The 18362-nt window shown below is 44.5% G+C and overlaps 1 protein-coding gene across 1 annotated transcript; it reads right to left on the bottom strand.

Moving 5' to 3' along the window:
* Window positions 1–1429: 1429 nt before the first annotated feature.
* MONOS_4119 (uncharacterized protein) lies at window positions 1430–18345 on the bottom strand (the record flags this gene model as incomplete). The annotated part of the gene is made up of 6 exons (XM_067874166.1): window positions 1430–13108; window positions 13175–17697; window positions 17776–17834; window positions 17893–17960; window positions 18023–18089; window positions 18270–18345. The coding sequence occupies 6 exons, from the start codon at window positions 18343–18345 to the stop codon at window positions 1915–1917; spliced, it is 15987 nt and encodes a 5328-aa protein (XP_067734683.1). The 3' UTR covers window positions 1430–1914.
* Window positions 18346–18362: the final 17 nt, after the last annotated feature.

Genomic DNA, 18362 nt, shown 5'->3' with positions numbered 1-18362 from the left:
CCTTAATCATCATCTCCTAACAATTCATCTTCGTTGGGAATGATATCATAAAAAAATGGAAATTTTTCATCAATTTCTTCTGCTTCTTCAACTTTTTTCATTTCTTTTTCTGCTTTGTGTGTACTGCAATTTTTTTTTTTTTGAATAGGTCTTCATATGATTGTTTGGTGAGGCTTTGTCCTAAAACAAGGTAATATGATCCAAAATATACTTCTTCCTGGTTCAAAACAGCAAAAGAGATAATTACAAAAGAGAACATAATCCTTCTATTGTGTTTATGAAAGCTCTTGTTACCAAATTGACTAAGTTTCTTTTGTGGCAGATTGTTAAATGCAGATAGCCCAGTTCTTCCAACGAAGCGTTTACTTTCCATTCGTCTGAGATAATGGTCGTTCCGGGCAAAATAAAACGCTGAATCAATGGAAATAATGTTTTCTTGGTTAAATTATAGACAAATTTCAAAAATCTTTTGCCCACTCCTTCCCCGTCGAGACGCTTCGCTCCTCCAAATATCCGAACATAATCTTTTCTCATTCCTAAACCATATTTTCTCTTCCATCAGACAGCTTCGTCGATTTCAACAGTTATTCCAGGGCCTTTGATTGTTTGTTGTTTATCATTCCACTTTTTCGTACAACACACGAACGCAACACTGCACCAAAAACCCGCCGTCTTTTGAGAAATTCCGAGCAAAGAAGAAATTGTGTTTATTGGTGTTCTCACACAATAATACAAGCAAATCAACAAAGCTGATTTGTTTGTATTATTGAATATTCGCTAATATGGTTTCATGACGAACTGATTTTCTTTCAAGGTATTTGGTTCATTTCCAGTATCTGTAATTAGTGAAAACAGTGGAACATCTTTTTTGTATTCTATGATATCATCATTTCTGAACTTCGTTGTACAAAACTTTCTCCAATTGCCAGCTCCACGCCACACCCTTGTTGTATAAGAGCTTATTTCACTTTGAAATACCAAGATCCTTATTTTCCGCTAGTATTTGCTAAAAAAAATTTTTTTATCAAAACCCATAAATATGTGAAATCAATAGATTTTTCTTGATTTTTTATTTTATCAATAAGAAGTTTCCGTACAGAATTTCTTGCACAAATGCAAACAATAAACAATGTGTTTTCATCGAGTGAGGTTTATTTTCATTTTCCTTTTATTCCATATTGTTTCATTATGCCAAAATTTCTTCTTCCCATCAGGAAAAAAAAAAAAAAAAAAAAAAAAGAAAAAAGAAAAAAAAAAGAAAAAAAACATTCTAAGATTGAAAAAAAGAGTTCGAAAAGGATCATCCTTTTAAATTTCAAAATTATATCATTATCTTTTTTCAACTATTCAATTTCTCGTTTTTGACACTTAAAACAAAACTGATTTCGATGAACAATAAATTGAACAAAAAGTTAGTTTTTAAATTTGTAATGAGTACATATATGTCACTCTTTCCTTGTAATAATTAAAAACGAATGTTGCAAAATGTGAAAGAATTTCAATAAAACAAAACATAGATCTCGAAACGAAACTTGAGTGACTCAAATTTGAGAAACTCTTTGCATAATTATAAAAATTCTGAAATAAAAAAGTTTCATAAATTGTAATATTCAAAAATTAATGGAAACAAAATGATAAAAAAACAAATATATAAAGTTATTTGACAAAAAAATTGACAAATAAAAAAAAAAAAGCTGATAAATACACATTCTTAACATAATTAAAAATATAAATTAAAAAATGAAGCCATCTGGAAGTTTTTTTAATAATAAAATACGCTTAACCAGAAATAAAATATAACATAAATCACATCAACTTTTAATATGAAATTTAAATTCTTAAGAAAGATAAATGAAAATTAAAAAAGAAAAATTGCTAGCACATAAATGTACCATTGCTTGAGATAAAAGAAATTTAATTAATTTCATTTAACCACCACAAACGCTCAATTTCAGCAAAGAGCCAAATTGCTAATCGTTTCTTTTCTTCAAGTTCCTCTTTTGTTTGAAGCCTTTTTGTAGTCTTTTGAGCGTTTACTTCACTCAAATTATCGCTTTCACTTCCACCACCATCACCTCCACAGCAACTGCAAAATCCTGTCTTCTTTTTGTTTTTCCCACTTTTTCTGTTTTCTTTACTCTGTTTATAATCAGCATTGCCTTCGCCTTCGCTATCAGAAGAATGAGTGGAAGTACTGCGAGAAGTTGACATGCAGAACAGTTTTCGGAAAAACGACACAAGTCCACCCGATTTTGATTCATCTCTTTTCGCTTTTCGAACTTTGTGAATTCTCTCATTGCTTGCATTTCTTGCGCTTGTTGTGATGACTCCTTCATCAGCTTCTTCTTCATTTTGCTCCACAATTTCGCCGGCATCTCTTTCATTTTCCTCTTCATCCACTTCAACTCTTTGAGTATCACTCGTTCTTCGTAAATCATCTTTGGATTTATCCTTTTGATTAACACGCCCATGTTTGTGCTGTGTCCTCTTTCGTCTCTCCTGAGAATTCGACCGGTGATGTCGATGCCTGACTTCGCCACTGTCTTTCTCTGTGTGTTTATGACTGTGCGTTTCATTGTTGCTCTGAAGCTCTCCCTGAGAAGAAGCTGGCTCAAAATCGCTGTTTGTGCTTGAATGAGGAGAGAGAGAAGGTGATGCAACAGAGTTATTAAACGGCGATTTTGGCGGTGAATACGGTGTGTGTGCCTGCTGTGCAGCATTCAAAATAAAATCTCCAGACGTGGAATATGCTTGTCCAGGAGCCTGTAAATGCGTTGCAGTGAATGCACCTGCTGCAGATGCAGAAAACTCCGCTGTTTGAGATGCAGCCTGACGATCTGCTGAAAGATCCCCTTGCCTTTGCGGATATGAAGTCGAAGTCGAATTCATTAGCGGACTGAAATCACCAGTCTGCGCTTGAGCTTGATGACTTTGCTGTGCAGTTAAAGAGCTATTAAGAGATGATGGGCCAGAGAGCCTTTTCGACACATCTTCAGTTCCTCTCTGTGAAGTTGATAGAGCAAGTGAAGATGACTCAGTTATCATTGACGAAGAAGGAAGCGAGTGCAGCTGGAACGGCAATGCATTTTGTGTTTTTCGATTCGCCAAAGGTGAGTCTGTTTGAGAATTCGTCTGTGAATTCTCAATTGTTAAGGAGGAAGAATGTGCTGAAGGAAACAGCGGACTTTGCCCACTTTGCTGCATACTGGTATACATTTTATTCTGTTGCAACGCATCTGGCTGAGAAAATGTTTCAGAAGTTGAGTTAAATGCAGAATAATCATCACTTGTGCCCATTGAGCCTGCTGTGCTTGTTCTTATTCCAGACATATTCTCTGAATGAGCCTGCTGGATGGAACGTGCAGCATGAGTCGCTGAGTATTCGTCGTAGCCTTCTGGAGACGCATTGATGGAGTAATCACTGTGAAACTGCTGAGCTCCTCCCACAACATTTGAAGGGAGATTACCAGAAATATGGTCTCTATCAGATGAAGAGAGAGGTAATGGTTCTTCTTCCACTTTCTGATGAGAAATGGAGTGTGGAGACGGAACAATCCTTCCTTTGGAATTAACAATTTGAAGAGTCTCCAACGGCAATTCTGACAACCCCTCATCACCAACAGTATTTCCAGCTCCAACATCATGTTTTAATTGAGCGGTCACTTCTCTCTTCTGTTCTTCATTTGAAGAATAAGTGTTGCTGTTGAAGTGCGACGAAGCATCTGACTCTGACTGGTGACCATCAGCAAATTTGTGAGAATGGCTAGCTTTAATCCTCCCAAGTTCAATTGAGTTACTCCTTTGCTGTATTTTGAGCTGGCTGCTGCTCATGTATTCTGCATCTCGACTCACCGAATTGATTTCTGAAGCTCTCCGTGATCGCTGCTTGCTCAATCCTTTTGGTGGATAATCTGCTCCTTCTTGGTTCTTTGATGGCGCATTGAACTGACTGGAAGAAGAATGATAGGCCAGATTTCCATTGTCATATGGAGTCGGAGAAAAGAGAGAATTTGCTCTGTCTGGAACGTCTATTTGATTGTGTTCTGCTTTATCTGTATGATGATTCATGATGTTGCCAATAGCTTGTCTGGAAGAAGGAGGTGGAGATTGCGATGTTGTTGAAGCACTTTGCGAAACTGAATACTGGAACGAAGAAGACGTTGAAACTGATCTTGAATGCATGCCATTGGAGTAATCAGAAGCAGAAGAGCAACGACTTGAATATGAAGCTCGAGAGCTGCGAGTATAATAAGAAGATCCACACGACGTACACGAAGCACTGCGTGTTCTCTGGTACGATATGTCAGATCTGTCCATGTCTGAGAGAGAGCTGCTTTCTTCTTCCTCTTCCTCTTCTTCTGGAAGTTCATCTTCTATTTCTGAGTCTTCTTTTTCTTCTGCCCATTCGTCTTCTCTCGAAGTCTGCAATCCCCTCGCCACTATCTCCTCCAGTCCCATTCCATCCATCCTTCCTCTGTCTTGTGCATCTCCACTGCCCCAAGTAGCATGCATTCCCCGATCATCACCAGCTCCTCCTCCATCTTCACCCCATGCATTAGTCGCATGTGGTAGTGTTGTCGTGGCTGGCGTGAGAGGTGCAAGAAGCCCAGTCATCGACCGCTGAATTGCATCCAGCAAGGCAGTTCTCCTTTTCAGGGCTGGTCGGACCGATGTGTTTTGAGGAGATTGATTGGAACGAGGAAGCATCAGAGATGCATTTCCCTGGCGGGGGTGTACTTGAGCATATCTGTGTGAATAGCCATTTAGAGGAGGAAGTTCAGCACTTGACTCATTGTATGGCTTTGATGGATTCTCCTGCAAAGTGGGCAGAACAGCCATTGAATGTGAGGGAGATGTCAGTGTTGCTTCTTGTGGTACAAGAGACGGAGCAAGCGGTGGAAGAGAGGAAGCTGAGCGTGATTGGTTTGAGCCTTGCAGTCGTTCAGCAGATAGAGATGATATTCTTTGCGAAGAATGCGAAGAAAGTTCGGCACTTTGATCAAAATGAACAGACTTTGGAGTAACTTCACCTTCAAATGATGATGAAGAGCTGACAGGAGAAATGTGAATATTATTCTGTAACTGCATATTTGTCGCATCAACTGTATGTGAGCTCTTAATTGTGCGTTTTCCTGATTTAATATGTGAAGCAGTTGAAGATTGGCTTGCAGCTGGCTGCACTTGCGAATTCGCCTCATATTTTGGCAAAGCGGGATTGGAGCTTTGAGAAGAAGATCGCCCACGCCTCACGATGGAAGAGTCAACAGACTGCGAAAAGGTGATGAGTGAGTTCCTGTGCTGGTTCTGTGAGTCATTTCGCAGTGGTGATTCTGCAGTCATTGTGGCATACTCGTGATTCTTTGTCTGTGCACGTGCTTCGTTGCCAGCATACTTTCTGTCGCTTGCCATTTTCTGTGATGGCTCTTGCTGCAAAGGATAGAAGAATGTCTCAGTGTCTGCAAGCTGCCTCAGATGCATTTCAGCTTCTGTTGTGGGTGAGAGCGGCATTCCACTAGCAAGCGCAGTGTTTTCCTGTTCAATTGGCTGTAATGATTCCAGCGTATTTGTCGATAAAGTTGGAACTTTCCCTTTTGTCGTGTCGTTTGGCAAAGTATCTCTTCTATGTCTGTCTTTGTGCTCTAAATCATCTGACTCTGATTGTGTTGATGATCTTGCTGTATCAGACTGATAGCTATCTGAATCATCTGCATCCTCTTCATTTCCATTTGATGCCTTCTTCTTTTTCTTCTTCAGCATCCTTCTTTCATCACACCCTTGTTCTCCGTTTGTTGTGCGTCCAGCTTTAACCCACGAATTGTTCAGTGAGCTTTTCTGTGAGTGATTGTGGAGTTCTTGTACAGAGCTTGCATGAGCCATTTCCATTGACTGCATCGACAGCGGCTCAGGTGCAGGCATCGAAGCAGTCGATGCATTGAAAATTCCACTGTCAGTAGATGGCGATGTTGGTGTGGTTAAAAGAGGGAATTGTGTGGAAGGAGTAAGTGGAAGCATCTGATTGGATGCAGATACTGAAGAGACAAGAGAAGTGGCCGAAGTTCGCTGAGGAGTGTTGAGATAAGTTGGGCCAAGACGAGGAGGCGCCGCAGAAAGCGAAGAAGAACTGCCAACTTTGTGCTCGCTGATTGATGGTACAGCAGATCCTGGCTGCTGAAGCATATTTCCATCCTGATTGTTATCTGATGCTCCGTCTCTGCTTGTCCCTTTGCGAGGCGGGATGAAATCAGTCATCACAGAATTCGGATGGAACTCTTCCTGTTGACTGACAGATCTGATGGTTGACAATCCACACACTGTCCCTGCCGGCTGCTGGTTGCCATCGTTTGCCAAAGATGGATGTTTCGAAAATGCGCTGTCCTCATTCATTTGGAGTGCATTGAAAGTTATGGATGGTTTTTGTAACGATGTTTGTGGCAGTGATGGTGGAGGAAACATCTGATATCCCATCGTTGGAGAGAACGGAGCCTGCATCATCATTGGCATTGTGGGCGAGAATGGGCGGAACTGCTGCTGTGAATTAGATGGATGGATTGTTTCTGAGGAGCTGTCAGGATGTAACTGATGGGACGTTCCTTTCCTCTTCACAACCATCACGCGACTTCGCCCTTTCTCTTTGCCTCCTCTTCTGTGTCTTCTGCGTGGTTCATTCGAATCTCTTCTTCTTCTCCTTCTTTCTCTTCTCTTCCGCTCATTCATCTTTTCTTCTGTTTCCTTCAGATGTGGTGCAATGTTCTTGTCAAACATTTGCCTTTTCTCTCTTTCCTCCTTTGTGAGATGTGTCCTGCTTCTTCTCGCTGACTTTGGCTCATTTTTCAATTTATTCCCTTTTGAATTTATGTCTGAACCACTTCTAGGTGTCTTGCTATTTCCCATTGAAAGTGATTTGTTTGTTGCTGGCAGATGTGATGAATGTGGTGTGTAGAGCGGAGAATGCAGAGATGCCCAATCAAACGCTGAGTCAAGCTCAGTCATCGTCAGCATCGAAGAAGACGATGTTGATGGTGAGTGGCCAAGCAGCCCTTGTTTGCTCATTTCTTGGCTCAGGCTCCGTTGCGAAGGCGACAGATTGGGAGAGTTGGGAAGCATTGGATAGGACAGTATTCCCTTTGCACTCTCTTCATCGCAGATTGGGATGACACACGACAAGACTGGATGTGGATCTGCCATAAACCTCGATGATGGATTGAACCTAGGAGGAGAGGCAAAACGTGGCTGTGGAGAATTGCGCGATCTTTTCTTGCTTCCTTCTTCGCTTTCGCTCCTCTCTCTCTTCTCTGCCTCGCTCTTCACAGACATTCCTGGGCTTCTGTCTGATTCGTCTTCTTCTACTGCAACAGCCGAGATTGTCCGCGTCAGTCGCATCGCTTTGTACCACGGCAGCATCGGCGCTGTTGGAAGGTCGGATCCCAGCATGCGCAGTGTCATCTCCATCCTTCTATGTGTTGCCAGCCTCATCTGCGCATACTCTCCCCACGCACTGCCTATCTCACTATCTGGTACACGCCTGCGGCTCAGCTTGCGTTCACCAATAGCAACATCACTCATCTCATGCATGTTGATTCCCTTCAGATTGATCTTTCGCCTGTAGCTTTCCTTCGCTTTCAGAGTAGCGTTGCTTTCTGAAGCTCCTTCATTTTTCCTCTTTCGGCCCTGTTCATCAATAACTGGAGGCAATGAACCGCTGCTTCCACTTGCGCTTTGAAGACTATCAGCACTAATGTTTTTCTCTTTTGTTTTGTTCAAATTTGCAGAACTTCCAATTTCATCTTCATTAACTCTTGCATTTTTTTCATCACCACTTCCAACACCATCACCTCCATTTTCATCAATATCATCTGCTGTTGCATTCCCACACCCTGCCAAAATCAGCAACAACCGCTGCATCGCTTGAAGCATCACAGGCACACGAATAGATCTAACTGTTCCCAACAACACTCTAACAGACACATTGCACACACGAGTGATCAGAATGAGGAAGTATCGAATGTCCAGTGCAATTTGCAGTGCTCCATTGAAGTTGATCTCGTGGAAGCGCTTCTCAAAGCTCACGCCACGAAAGGCACAGGCAGCCGGATGTGGGGAAATAGTGTAGAGATAAGACATGGCAATTCTGTACTGTGTCAGCGGCATCAGCTCCTGAGGGGACGAGTCCAAGTTGCTGCCGCTGCTGTCAATTGAAGCGACGCTTCTGTCAGTGTTCAAATGAGGAGACAACGAGCGCAGCGGAGAAGCGATCATGTTCCTCTCGATTGAGCGTGTTGTGCACATTTGAGGGGGAGGATTGGAGATCCAGGGGCCAAAGGGAGTCATACGGAATGCTGTCAAGTGCTGAGGAATTGGAACAAGCTTCCCTTTGATTGGGTCATGCACAAGGAATGAGCTGTTTCCTTTTTGGTTTTCTGCTTCTTTCCTTTCTTTTTCCTTTTTCTCTTTCTCTTTTCTCTCCTTCCTTCTCTTTCTCCATGTCTTCTTTTCATCCAGTTTATACAGCGACTTATAAAACCCTTCTGCTCCTTCAGCCCACACGCCCCAGCCAGTCAGCAATGAAAGATAGCTCAAAATCACAAATGACAGCACCGTCTCTGCCATAAACAGAGGCCAGTTAGGAGGAGCAGATGTCGCCATGTTCTGTGAAATGCCGGTTGTCCCGCCGCTGGTGGCAGACGTGGTGCTGATGTGTTTTGGAGTGAGGAGAGGGATGATGACAGAGTTGCCCAGTTTGAAGGCAGCATCGGATGGGCGGAAGGGAAGAGTGGGCAAGACGAAGGGGGCAGTTTGAACAGCTAGGGCTGTGGAGGTGTTGTTCGGTGGATGGCTGGATTTTGAAGGGTGAGGGGCAGAATTTGGTGACATGGAAGAAGAAGAAGATGATGACGTTGAAGATGAGGAAGAAGCAACAGAAGCCGTTTGAGATGGGGAAGAGAGAGGTGACTGAGATGAAGGAGACGAAGTGACTGATGCAGTTGAGTTATAAAAAGCGGCGTTTTGTTGCTTGTTCTCATTCAAAGGATAGGCAATTCTTCGCATTTTTGGAGAGAAAAGCGAAGATGACATGTCGTGTGATGAATGAGTGGGAGATAGAAGAGCAGTCTGGGCATCAGAAAGAGCATTCGATGAAGGCTGAAATGAAGATGAAGAGGAAGAAGCAGAAGAAGCTGAAGAAGAAGAAAAAGAGGATGATGATGATGAAGAGAAAGCTGATGAAGACGATGATGCGGCCAATGTGAAAGACGAAGACGAAGAAGACGACGATGAAGATGAAACAGGAGACAATTTTTCATTTCCTGGCGAAGATGTTTGACTCACTGACAGAGGAGCAGTGGTTGATGGGGGAAGAGTTAAAGGCATCTGATGAGCAGGCATTTGAATGGAAGGAAGGGCAGGTGACATTGGAGGCAGGATCTCAGTGTATGGAGAGAAAGGAGGAGGAGACAAAGGAAGAAGAATATCTTCGGCTGGATCATATGAAGGACGATTATTACTGTTGTTATTGTTATTCTGTTGGGTATTGTTTTCTCCTCTATCACAATCAGTTCCTGAATAAGAAGAAGAAGAAGAAGATGACGATGAGGAGGAAGAATATTCAGGATGTGGGTTATGTCCCTGGAATGAGGTGCGATGTGCATAAGGCGACGAAACCGAAGGGAAATTTGGAGAAGCAGTTGGAGTTGGAACATTGGAAAGAGGGGAGAGGGGAGAAAGCGGAGGAAGAGAGGCATCTGAAGTAGGATTTGGTGGATAGCTATTGGAACCAGCTAAGCCAGCACCTTGAAACTGCTGCTGTTGCTGCTGCTGTATCTGTTGTTGTTGTTGCTGATGCGATGTTTTATGATGAGAATGATAGTAATTGTTGGATTCGTTGATGACAGAGGCAGGCATCTGTATAGTGCTGACAGTGGGTGAGCTGGCAGCAGAAGGCTGAGGATTACTGGAAGAATTGTTAGCATTGCCTGCCTGTGGAAAATAATAAGGTGAAAGATATGCCTCAGTGAAGGACCAGAAGAAGTTCTGTGCGTTGAACAAATTGGCGGCGAGAGACACCATCAGCAGCTCGTGTTCGTATTCTTTGATCTTGTCAAACACAAGGGCAGACTGCGAAGTGTATGGCAGAGCAAGATGCGAGCCCAGCACATCGCATATCCACATGTGGTTCTGCAGTTTAGAGTAGAGAAGAGTCGGAGAAATGACATAGCGCTGTGAAAGCTGTTGTTGTTGTTGTTGCTGTTGCTGTTGCAAAAAAGAGGCTCGCGAAGAAGGGATGGTGAATGTGGAGTGCTGCAATTTCGCAGACGGATTCGCTGAGAATATCCATTCAGCCACAAAAGCTGTGACCACGCCAGACATGTTGCGGTTGAGGAGCGACAGGAGAGAAAGAAGCAGAGAGAAAGAAGTGGGTGCTAAGCGCATGTTGGATGCAGGGATGCTGATGTTGAAAGTGCGAGATGGGTGGATGTGCTTCAGCTGGGTGAATGTTGGGTGTATGATGTCCAGAACAGACGAGGGAAATTCTTCTATCAACGCTTCCAGATCGTATTTCTCTGAAAGCCTCGCCTGTGTAGACGATATTGTCTCCAGCTCAGTCTTTAGATTGCAGTTGCTGTTGCAGTTCTGATCGCTCTCAAGTGCCTCCATTGACGGAAACTTCTGCATCGCCTCTGCATTGCCCTGGGAAGATGTTAGCATCAACTCCTTTGATCTCAACGGGTCTGCTTGGACATTGCGGTAGTTGTCGTTCAGCGCTTGTTCCTCACCCACACTGGGACTTCCCTGCAAGTTTGGTGGAGACAGAGGAGGATACGATGTGGCACCAGGCGAAGAGCAGTTCGAAGGGATGCTCATTCCCATCTCTGTGCCTCCTATGCCTCCACTTCCTCCGCCACCCCCACCCCCACCTCCGCTTCCACTACCATATCCACCATATCCGCCAGCTGTGGTAAGAGTCGCTGCATTCCCTGGAAATGTCTTCAGAATCCAATCAGTTGGCCTCCCTCCCACAAATGAAGACAGCATGTATGTGGACGTCTTGCGCCATCCGTCTGTTTTCAACGAGTCAGTCACTTTGCCCCACGTTGTGCGGTCACAGAAGATAATCTCGTCAATCGACAGCTCTTCCAGCGCCTCCACTTCATTGGGAAAGAAAGAGGACACAAACACCTTCTGAATGAAAGGGGCATAGCTCAGATTCGCCATCCCTTTCGGAAGACGCAGCTGAGAAACAACTGGAGATTGGTCAAACATCACCGTCTGCCCAGCATCCGGTTGCGGAACGGTGGAGTTATTGTCCCCCGACTTCCACGTGCCGTCAAGATAACCTCCGCTTCCGCTTGTCCCCAGCGAAGTTATCGTGCCCATCTGGTAGTTGTTGATGGTGGTGGTGGCGTTGATGCTGGAGAGCGTGCTGAATGTGCCTTTGCCCCTCGCACTGTGCTTCACAGAATATGTCCCCTTTTTGTCTGAATAATCCTTCTTTCTTCCGCCACACCCTTTCTTCTTCACAGAGTCCTTCAGCTGCGCCGTAAGTGACTTCCTCATCGCCTCTTCTGCCAACATCCATTTTTTTTGAAGCGCTAGTTCAGCTTCTTCTTCTGTCAGAGGGGGCATCCTGTTTCTGAGTGCGAGAAAACGGCGCAGAGAGTTCTGCCCTCTGATAAGCCCACGCTGTGGCGGGTCGAGCGAATAAATGACTTCGAGCTCAACAAGAGCCACACGCATAGCTTCGATGCTGTCAGACGTGCAGAAGGTGCGGGAGAGGCGGTGGAGATAGAACTTGCAGAGGATTAAGGTGAGGGCAGAGGGGAGGTCTTTCAAGTCCAGCTGGAGAGAGAGGAGTGATTTGTTAGCACCAGATGTGTTGTGGGAGAGGTCGTTGTGCGGTGTGGCCAAGGGCGGAGAGGGGGTGATGGAGGGATGGGCTGATAATGCTGATGATGAGGAGGAAGAAGATGAGGGAGAGGATGAAGGAGCAGAGGAGGAGGATGATGATGACGAAGACGAAGAAGGCTGAGCCATTCCAGAGCCAAACGTATATGCTGCCAGTACTTTTGATACAGTTCTTGGTTCCTTTGAAACCAAATATGAGAGTTTGTTGAGTGAAGGCACGTGTTTCTTCGCCATAATGTCCTGCTCATACGAAGAGGCAAAGGGAGGAGGAACAGATTTGGGAAGCAAACCAAAGGAAGGGTTTTTATTGCCGAGTGGCAATGAAGAGCCGTCAATGGCAGAAGAAGAAGAAGAACCTGGAACAGTACTGGATGAAATGGCATTGTCTTCATTTGATCCCATCAAAGCCGAATTTGTGGGGATGCTTGAATAAGAAGCGTGTCTGTTCATGTTATTTCCCTTTGGTTTCGGGGTGAAAGCGCCAGAGGCAAAAGAGGTGAAGATAGAGAGCTGAGGTGCGGGGTGAAGGTGGGGCTGTGAAGTATTATTGTTATTGTTATTTTCTGAATGTGATTGATTCTTTTGTGTTGGTAGGACATTAGTGGATGTGGAGTGGGTGAGGGAATTGAAGGGCAAATGAGAGTTTGACGAAAAATTGGCTGAATGAGCATTGGAAATAGTTGAATTATTAACAGAAGAAGGAGAAGAAGAAGAATTCGGAGCATACATAGAAAAATTCGGGAGTTGCATCATTTCATTGAGTGGGTCTTCGTCGTTGTGAGGGGATAGAATGGAAGGTATTTGATTGGAGTTCGAAGCCTGTCTTTCATGTATACGCCCCAGGGGAGGCATTGGAGGCCTTGTCTGGGGTGATTGAGTGGGTGTTGGTGAAGAAGAAGAAGAGGTTGAAGAAGAGGAAGAGGAAGAAGAAGCAGTAAAAGCAGAAGCATTCGAAGCAACGAGAGGAGGGACAAGTGCTGCAAAGCCAATTGGGTGTAGGCTTTTCTCATCGATTGATTGGTTCTCATCATCCAATTTTCCTTGTGCAACAACCACACCAGAAGAAGAAGAAGAAGAAGAAGAAGACGATGGATGATAATTTTGATTATTCGCTTGACTGTGTGTTTCAACCTTCTGCAGTGATATTTGGCTGGTTGGATTTGACACAGGAGGAGAAGGAAGAGGGCGCGGAACCACCGAAATGCGATTTCTGGATAGCGATTTCAAAGAAGTCAAAGCAATGACTTTTTGAATAGTGGTAAGCTGCATGAAGAACCTGGCTTGTTTGTTTGTTGAGAGAGAAAGGGCGGTGAAGATGCGTTTGCCGAGTTGCTTGTGTGAAGAGATGAGACTGTTGAGATGGGCAGATGATGGAGAAAAGGGAGGGGTGGGGCAAGCAGATCCAGAGGGGAAATGAGAAGAAGAAGAAGAGGAGGAGGAGGAAGAAGAAGAAGAAGAAGAGAAGGAAGGAGTAGGAGAAGGTTTGAAAGGAGAAGGTTGCATTGGAGTGAATAAAGAAGCGGCTTGGTTCTGGCGGAGCATAGGCGGCGGGAGGATGGAGTAGTGTTTGCGAGCGCTGTGAATTGCAGAAGAAGAAGAAGAAGAAGAAGAAGAAGAGGAGGAGGAGGAGGAAGAGGAAGAGGAAGAGGAAGAAGAAGATGATGATGAAGGATCATGTGAAGTGGGTAAGTTTTCGTGTGATGCGTGTGATGGTGAACGTGAATGATGAAGTGAAGTCATTTCATCAGAAGTAGGTAAGTTAAGAAGGTTTATCTTCTGATGATGATGTTGTTGTGGTGGAGGTGTATGTTGATCATCTTGTTCATCTCCTTCTTTCTCTCTTTCTCTTTCTCTTTCTCTTTCGCCTTCTCCTTCTCCTTCTCTTTTTTCTCTTTCGTGTTCTTCATTAAATGAAGGAGAAACATGATCGGCTTCATCAACATCCTCAGATGACTGCTTCCCTTGACTCATTCCTTGCTGTGCAAGCGGAAGAGAAGGAGGAAGAGAAGGAGGAAGAGAAGGAAGAAGAGGAAGAGGAGCAGGAGACGGCAGTTGCTGATGAGTGATCACAGGAGAAAGAGGGGTCGGAGCATTTTCCGGCTGAAGCCCCATAGAAAAAGGTCCGTTTCTGAGGCTGGGCGACGAATTGCCTCGGATTTGGTGTTTTTGTGTGTTGTCTGAGGAATAAGGCATGGAAATCGACATCAGCTGGAGATTGGAGATGGCTTGGCGGAGTGGAGGAGCGGGTTGTGATTGTGATTGAGAAGGAGATTGAGAAGGAGATTGTGATTGTGATTGAGATTGTGATTGGATTTGGATTTGGGTTTGTGATTGATCTGGTAATGGAATGGTGGATGATTGGCTTAATTGAGAGGAATAAGGAGGAGGGGGAGGAGACGATGATGATGATGATGATGCGGAAGAAGAAGAAGAAGAAGAAGAAGAAGATACAACATCATTTGAAGTGCTTAAGTTTCCATCTTCTTGTTGTTGTGAATCAACATCTTCACCACTCATCATCTTATTTCCTGAACTTATCTGATTTTGCATAGAAACATTTCCGCTTCCACTTCCTGTTGATCGTGGTGTCTTATTCGGAAGAAACCGTGAAGACGATGGAGAAAGCGGAGAAAGAGGCGAAGCTGGAGACACAGATGAATGAGAAGACTGTACATTTTGCTGACTAAACTGACTTGGCAGATTTTGCAGGTTTTGTTGATTTTGTTGACTTTGCTGATTTTGCTGTACCAATGGCATAATCTTCGTGCGACTAACATTGTCTCTATTCGACGCCATGGGTGAGTGGAAGCTCTGATCATCAGCCGATGCATCGCACGTGCTGTCATCGCCCTGTGCTGTCAAAATCGACAGGGCTATCGAATCTCCCATGAACTGCTCCAGACCTGCCTTCAACGCCTGTGCCATCGACGCCTGCTGATACACCTGGGGGGCAGGAGCATCATCCAGAATCACTTTCGCCCAGTCTGTGTGTGTTAAGAGGGCATCATGTACAGCAGGGCTGATGAGATAGAGCGAGGGAAAAGAACGCAGTTGGAGCGGAAGCTGGCGGCGGCTCGGGTGCAGGCGGAGGTGGCTGCCAGAGGCGGAAGAGGCAGAGACGAAGGACTCGTAGCTGAATGTGGAGACAGGAGACAAAGTGCGAGGAACAGAAGCTGAGCGGTGGAACTGGGATATGTTGTCAGAGGAAGGGGACGTGGGGGAAGTAGGGAAAGAGGGGGAGTTGAGCGGGGAGAAGGAGATGGTGCCATCGGGGGATTGAGGGGTGAGTGAGGGGAGGTTGGTGGATGAGTTGTTTTGAACAGACAAGTTCGAGAGTACAGTCTGAAGGGACATTAAAGGCTGATAAGGGGATAATGGAACATTTAGTTTCCCATCTTTGCCCTCTTCGAAGGAAGAAGGATGAGGTGATTGTGTTGAAGAAGGGATGGAGTCACGGGGTGATTGAGTGGGTGCAGATGATGCAGTGAGCGGCAGCTGGCCTGATCCTCCTCCACCTCTCGATGATGATGAGGAGGAGGATGATGAAGGTGACACCATCGCTCCAGCAACTCCCTTTCTGCTGTTCGGACTTTGTGTGCCTGTTTCAGACAACCCATCGCTTCCTGTTCTTCCTCCTTTCCCTTCTTTTTCCACCACTTCTTTCGAATCTTTAACTTCTTTGCCGTCTTTTCCATCTTTCGCTTCTCTTGCCTCGTCTTTTCTTCTCGCCTGGTCTGATTTCTCCACTCTTCTCGAGCTTTTATCGCCCCACAGCGAAGGCTTGCTCTGCAGTGCGTGTAGCACAGTGACTGAGATCGCATCATCAACCATCTGTGAGAGCCATGACTGGAACGTGATGGATTCAGACTCAAACAAATGGCCTTTCCATCGCTTTGTGGGGCGAGAAGAAGAAGAAGAAGATGATGATGATGATGATGAACTTCCATTTCCATTCTTCTTCTCCCCTGTTTTCACAACTGCAGGAGGCGAAACTGTCGGCAAGGGCAATGACGACGAAGCAGGGCTCCTCTGATTCACCATCGACATGAACTGGTCTGAGTAATAGATAGGCGTGTTATGCGTGATTTTTCCTGGTGCCTGGTAGTAAAATGCCTCCTTTGAGCCATCAGAATGGATGCAGCGCGGCTGGCGGCAGAGGTTTTCAATGGCGCCTGTGACAGAAATAGAGGGGAATGTGGAGGAAATGGAAGGGCAGAGAGTGGAAAGGTTGGAGACGCCAATGTTTGAAGGGAAAGATGAGGTAGAGGAAGAAGTAGAAGAAGATGATGATGATGATGAAGTGGAAGAATATGAAGAAGATGACTCAGCCGATAAAGACTCTATGCTTTTCTCTTTTCGGTTTGAAATCGTCTTCACTGCAATGTCTTCCATCTCCTGTGTGAGTGTCTTCGTGGATGAATGGAACACATTCAGATGCGGAATATACGACACCTCCGACTGCAGCTTCGGAAGCAGCAGGCGGCTTCTTGCTCTCTGCGATATGATGTACGTGTTCAGCGCCATTGTGTCACTAGATCCTCTCACCCCTTTCATCTTCAGCCGCTGCCGCGCCTGCTCTTTCCCGTACCGCTTCCGGATCTCTTCTGTGATTGCCTTGCTGTCTGATGCATTCACCCCGTGCATTCCAGGCGAGGAAGGCGAAGCAGGTGAACCAGGTAATGCATTTGCTCCATCCTTTTGCAATTGTCCTGCTGCTGCCACGGAAGCTGACGACGCTGCCCGCATCTTCTTCCGCTTCTCTTCTTTTTCTTTCCGACGCTGTGTCTTCTCAGCATCATAGTGTTCGATGTATGTCTGGTGTGTGTCATCGAAGAAAAAAGACATCATAATCTCTTTCTCTCCATCGATCAGCATCAAAGTCTTCAGCTCTGTTGTGAAGTCGTTCCCGAAAAGCGTGTGGAACCGGATGTCTTCGTTCAGCTTCTTGTCTATCAGCTTCTTCTTCTTCTTCTCGCTCGCTTTCTCCTTCCGCTCTTTCTTCTCTTCCTTCAGTTTCTCAATCAACTCTTTGTCCTTCCTCGCTTCTTCCTCACACACATCTGCAATCGTCTTCGAATCCTCGGGCAGCTCATCCTTCGAGTTTTGGTGCTTTGCCAGCTGCGACAGCTTCGACATCACTTCCGAAAAGGGACCCAGCGTGTTGATCGGGCTGCTGTGCTTCTTCCGGCTCTTCTTGTGCGAAGAAGAGGAAGAAGAACTGGCAGAGCGGCCTGAATGTTCGTTTTTACCCTCTGTTTTTGCTTCGGTTGATGAATTCTCCTTGTCTGATTCAAGTGACGCTGCTGCTTTCTTGTTTGAGTTGCTTCTATCAGGTGAGATAGAAGAAGGAGAAGAAGATGCCGGAGACAAGCTTTTAGTGCGAGAATCGCTTCTATGCCCTCTTTCAGTTGCCGATCCACTTTTGAGCATTCGCGACGAGTTCATCATTTCTCTCTGACGCTTCTTCTCGTCTTTTATCAGCTGCACAAAAAGAAGCCCCGTGTCTCCTTCGTCTTTCATCCGCCGAAGAGGATGAGTTGTGTCAAACATTCGCTCCATCAACCGGACGCACTGATATCTTCCATCACATAAGACGGCATTTGATAAGCTGGATGAGCCTATTCCAATTGCTGGAACAAGCCCTTCGACAAAACCTCTGTGTCTCATCTGCCCTCCACTTTTCCCAACACCATCCATGTGACTATGTTGAGGTAAAAACATAGTATTGGCAGCAAAAGTCAAAATATAAACTGATGATAACAATGCATTTTCACCTGGGTGTAAGGCTTGGTTTACAACCTTATTATCGAAAACGTTAATTTTGCAAATAGCGTTTATAAAGAGTGTTAGAAAGAGAAATAAAGAATGTCAGCAAACCCCAAAAAATGCAGCAACCGTATAATGAGGAACATGATTCAATAAATCATGAAGTATTGCTAATGATTGTTAAATAAAAATTAAAGAAAAGCAAAACATAATATTAATAATAAAAACTTTGATTGTAAAGTCTTTCTGTCGGCCTATGTCTGTCTAATCTTGTTGAAAAGAAAAGTTCTCCGAGTCTTGGAAAAAAAATAAATTCATTGATGAAAAAAGTGAACTGAACGGAAAAAATATTTCGTACATAAGGAAAATAATATTTATGCCGAATTCATGAGAATGACGTGATCTGTATTGAGGTGGAAGAGCGGCTAAAAGAAAAATTTAAAATGAAAAAATAATTGAACTATTGCTTCAAACAATCGAATTGAGCATATATTTCGGGATCAAGAAGTTCTTTGTAAATGTCTCGAAAGGTGTTTATAAAAGCTTAATGAATAACAAAGCGAGTAAATGAAAAACAATCAAATAAATTATTAATGCATTAAAACCGTAAGAAAAGGCCGTATCCTGCAATCTTTGATTGAAAGACTTCATCATTGGGTGCTCAAATAATATTCTGTTCATTTTTGCGTTTTGGTTAT

The sequence above is a fragment of the Monocercomonoides exilis genome, assembly GCF_001643675.1.
Source record: "Monocercomonoides exilis strain PA203 chromosome Unknown scaffold4-2303458, whole genome shotgun sequence".
Classification (NCBI taxonomy): domain Eukaryota; phylum Preaxostyla; order Oxymonadida; family Polymastigidae; genus Monocercomonoides; species Monocercomonoides exilis.
This window is presented reverse-complemented; position numbering and strand designations above follow the sequence as displayed.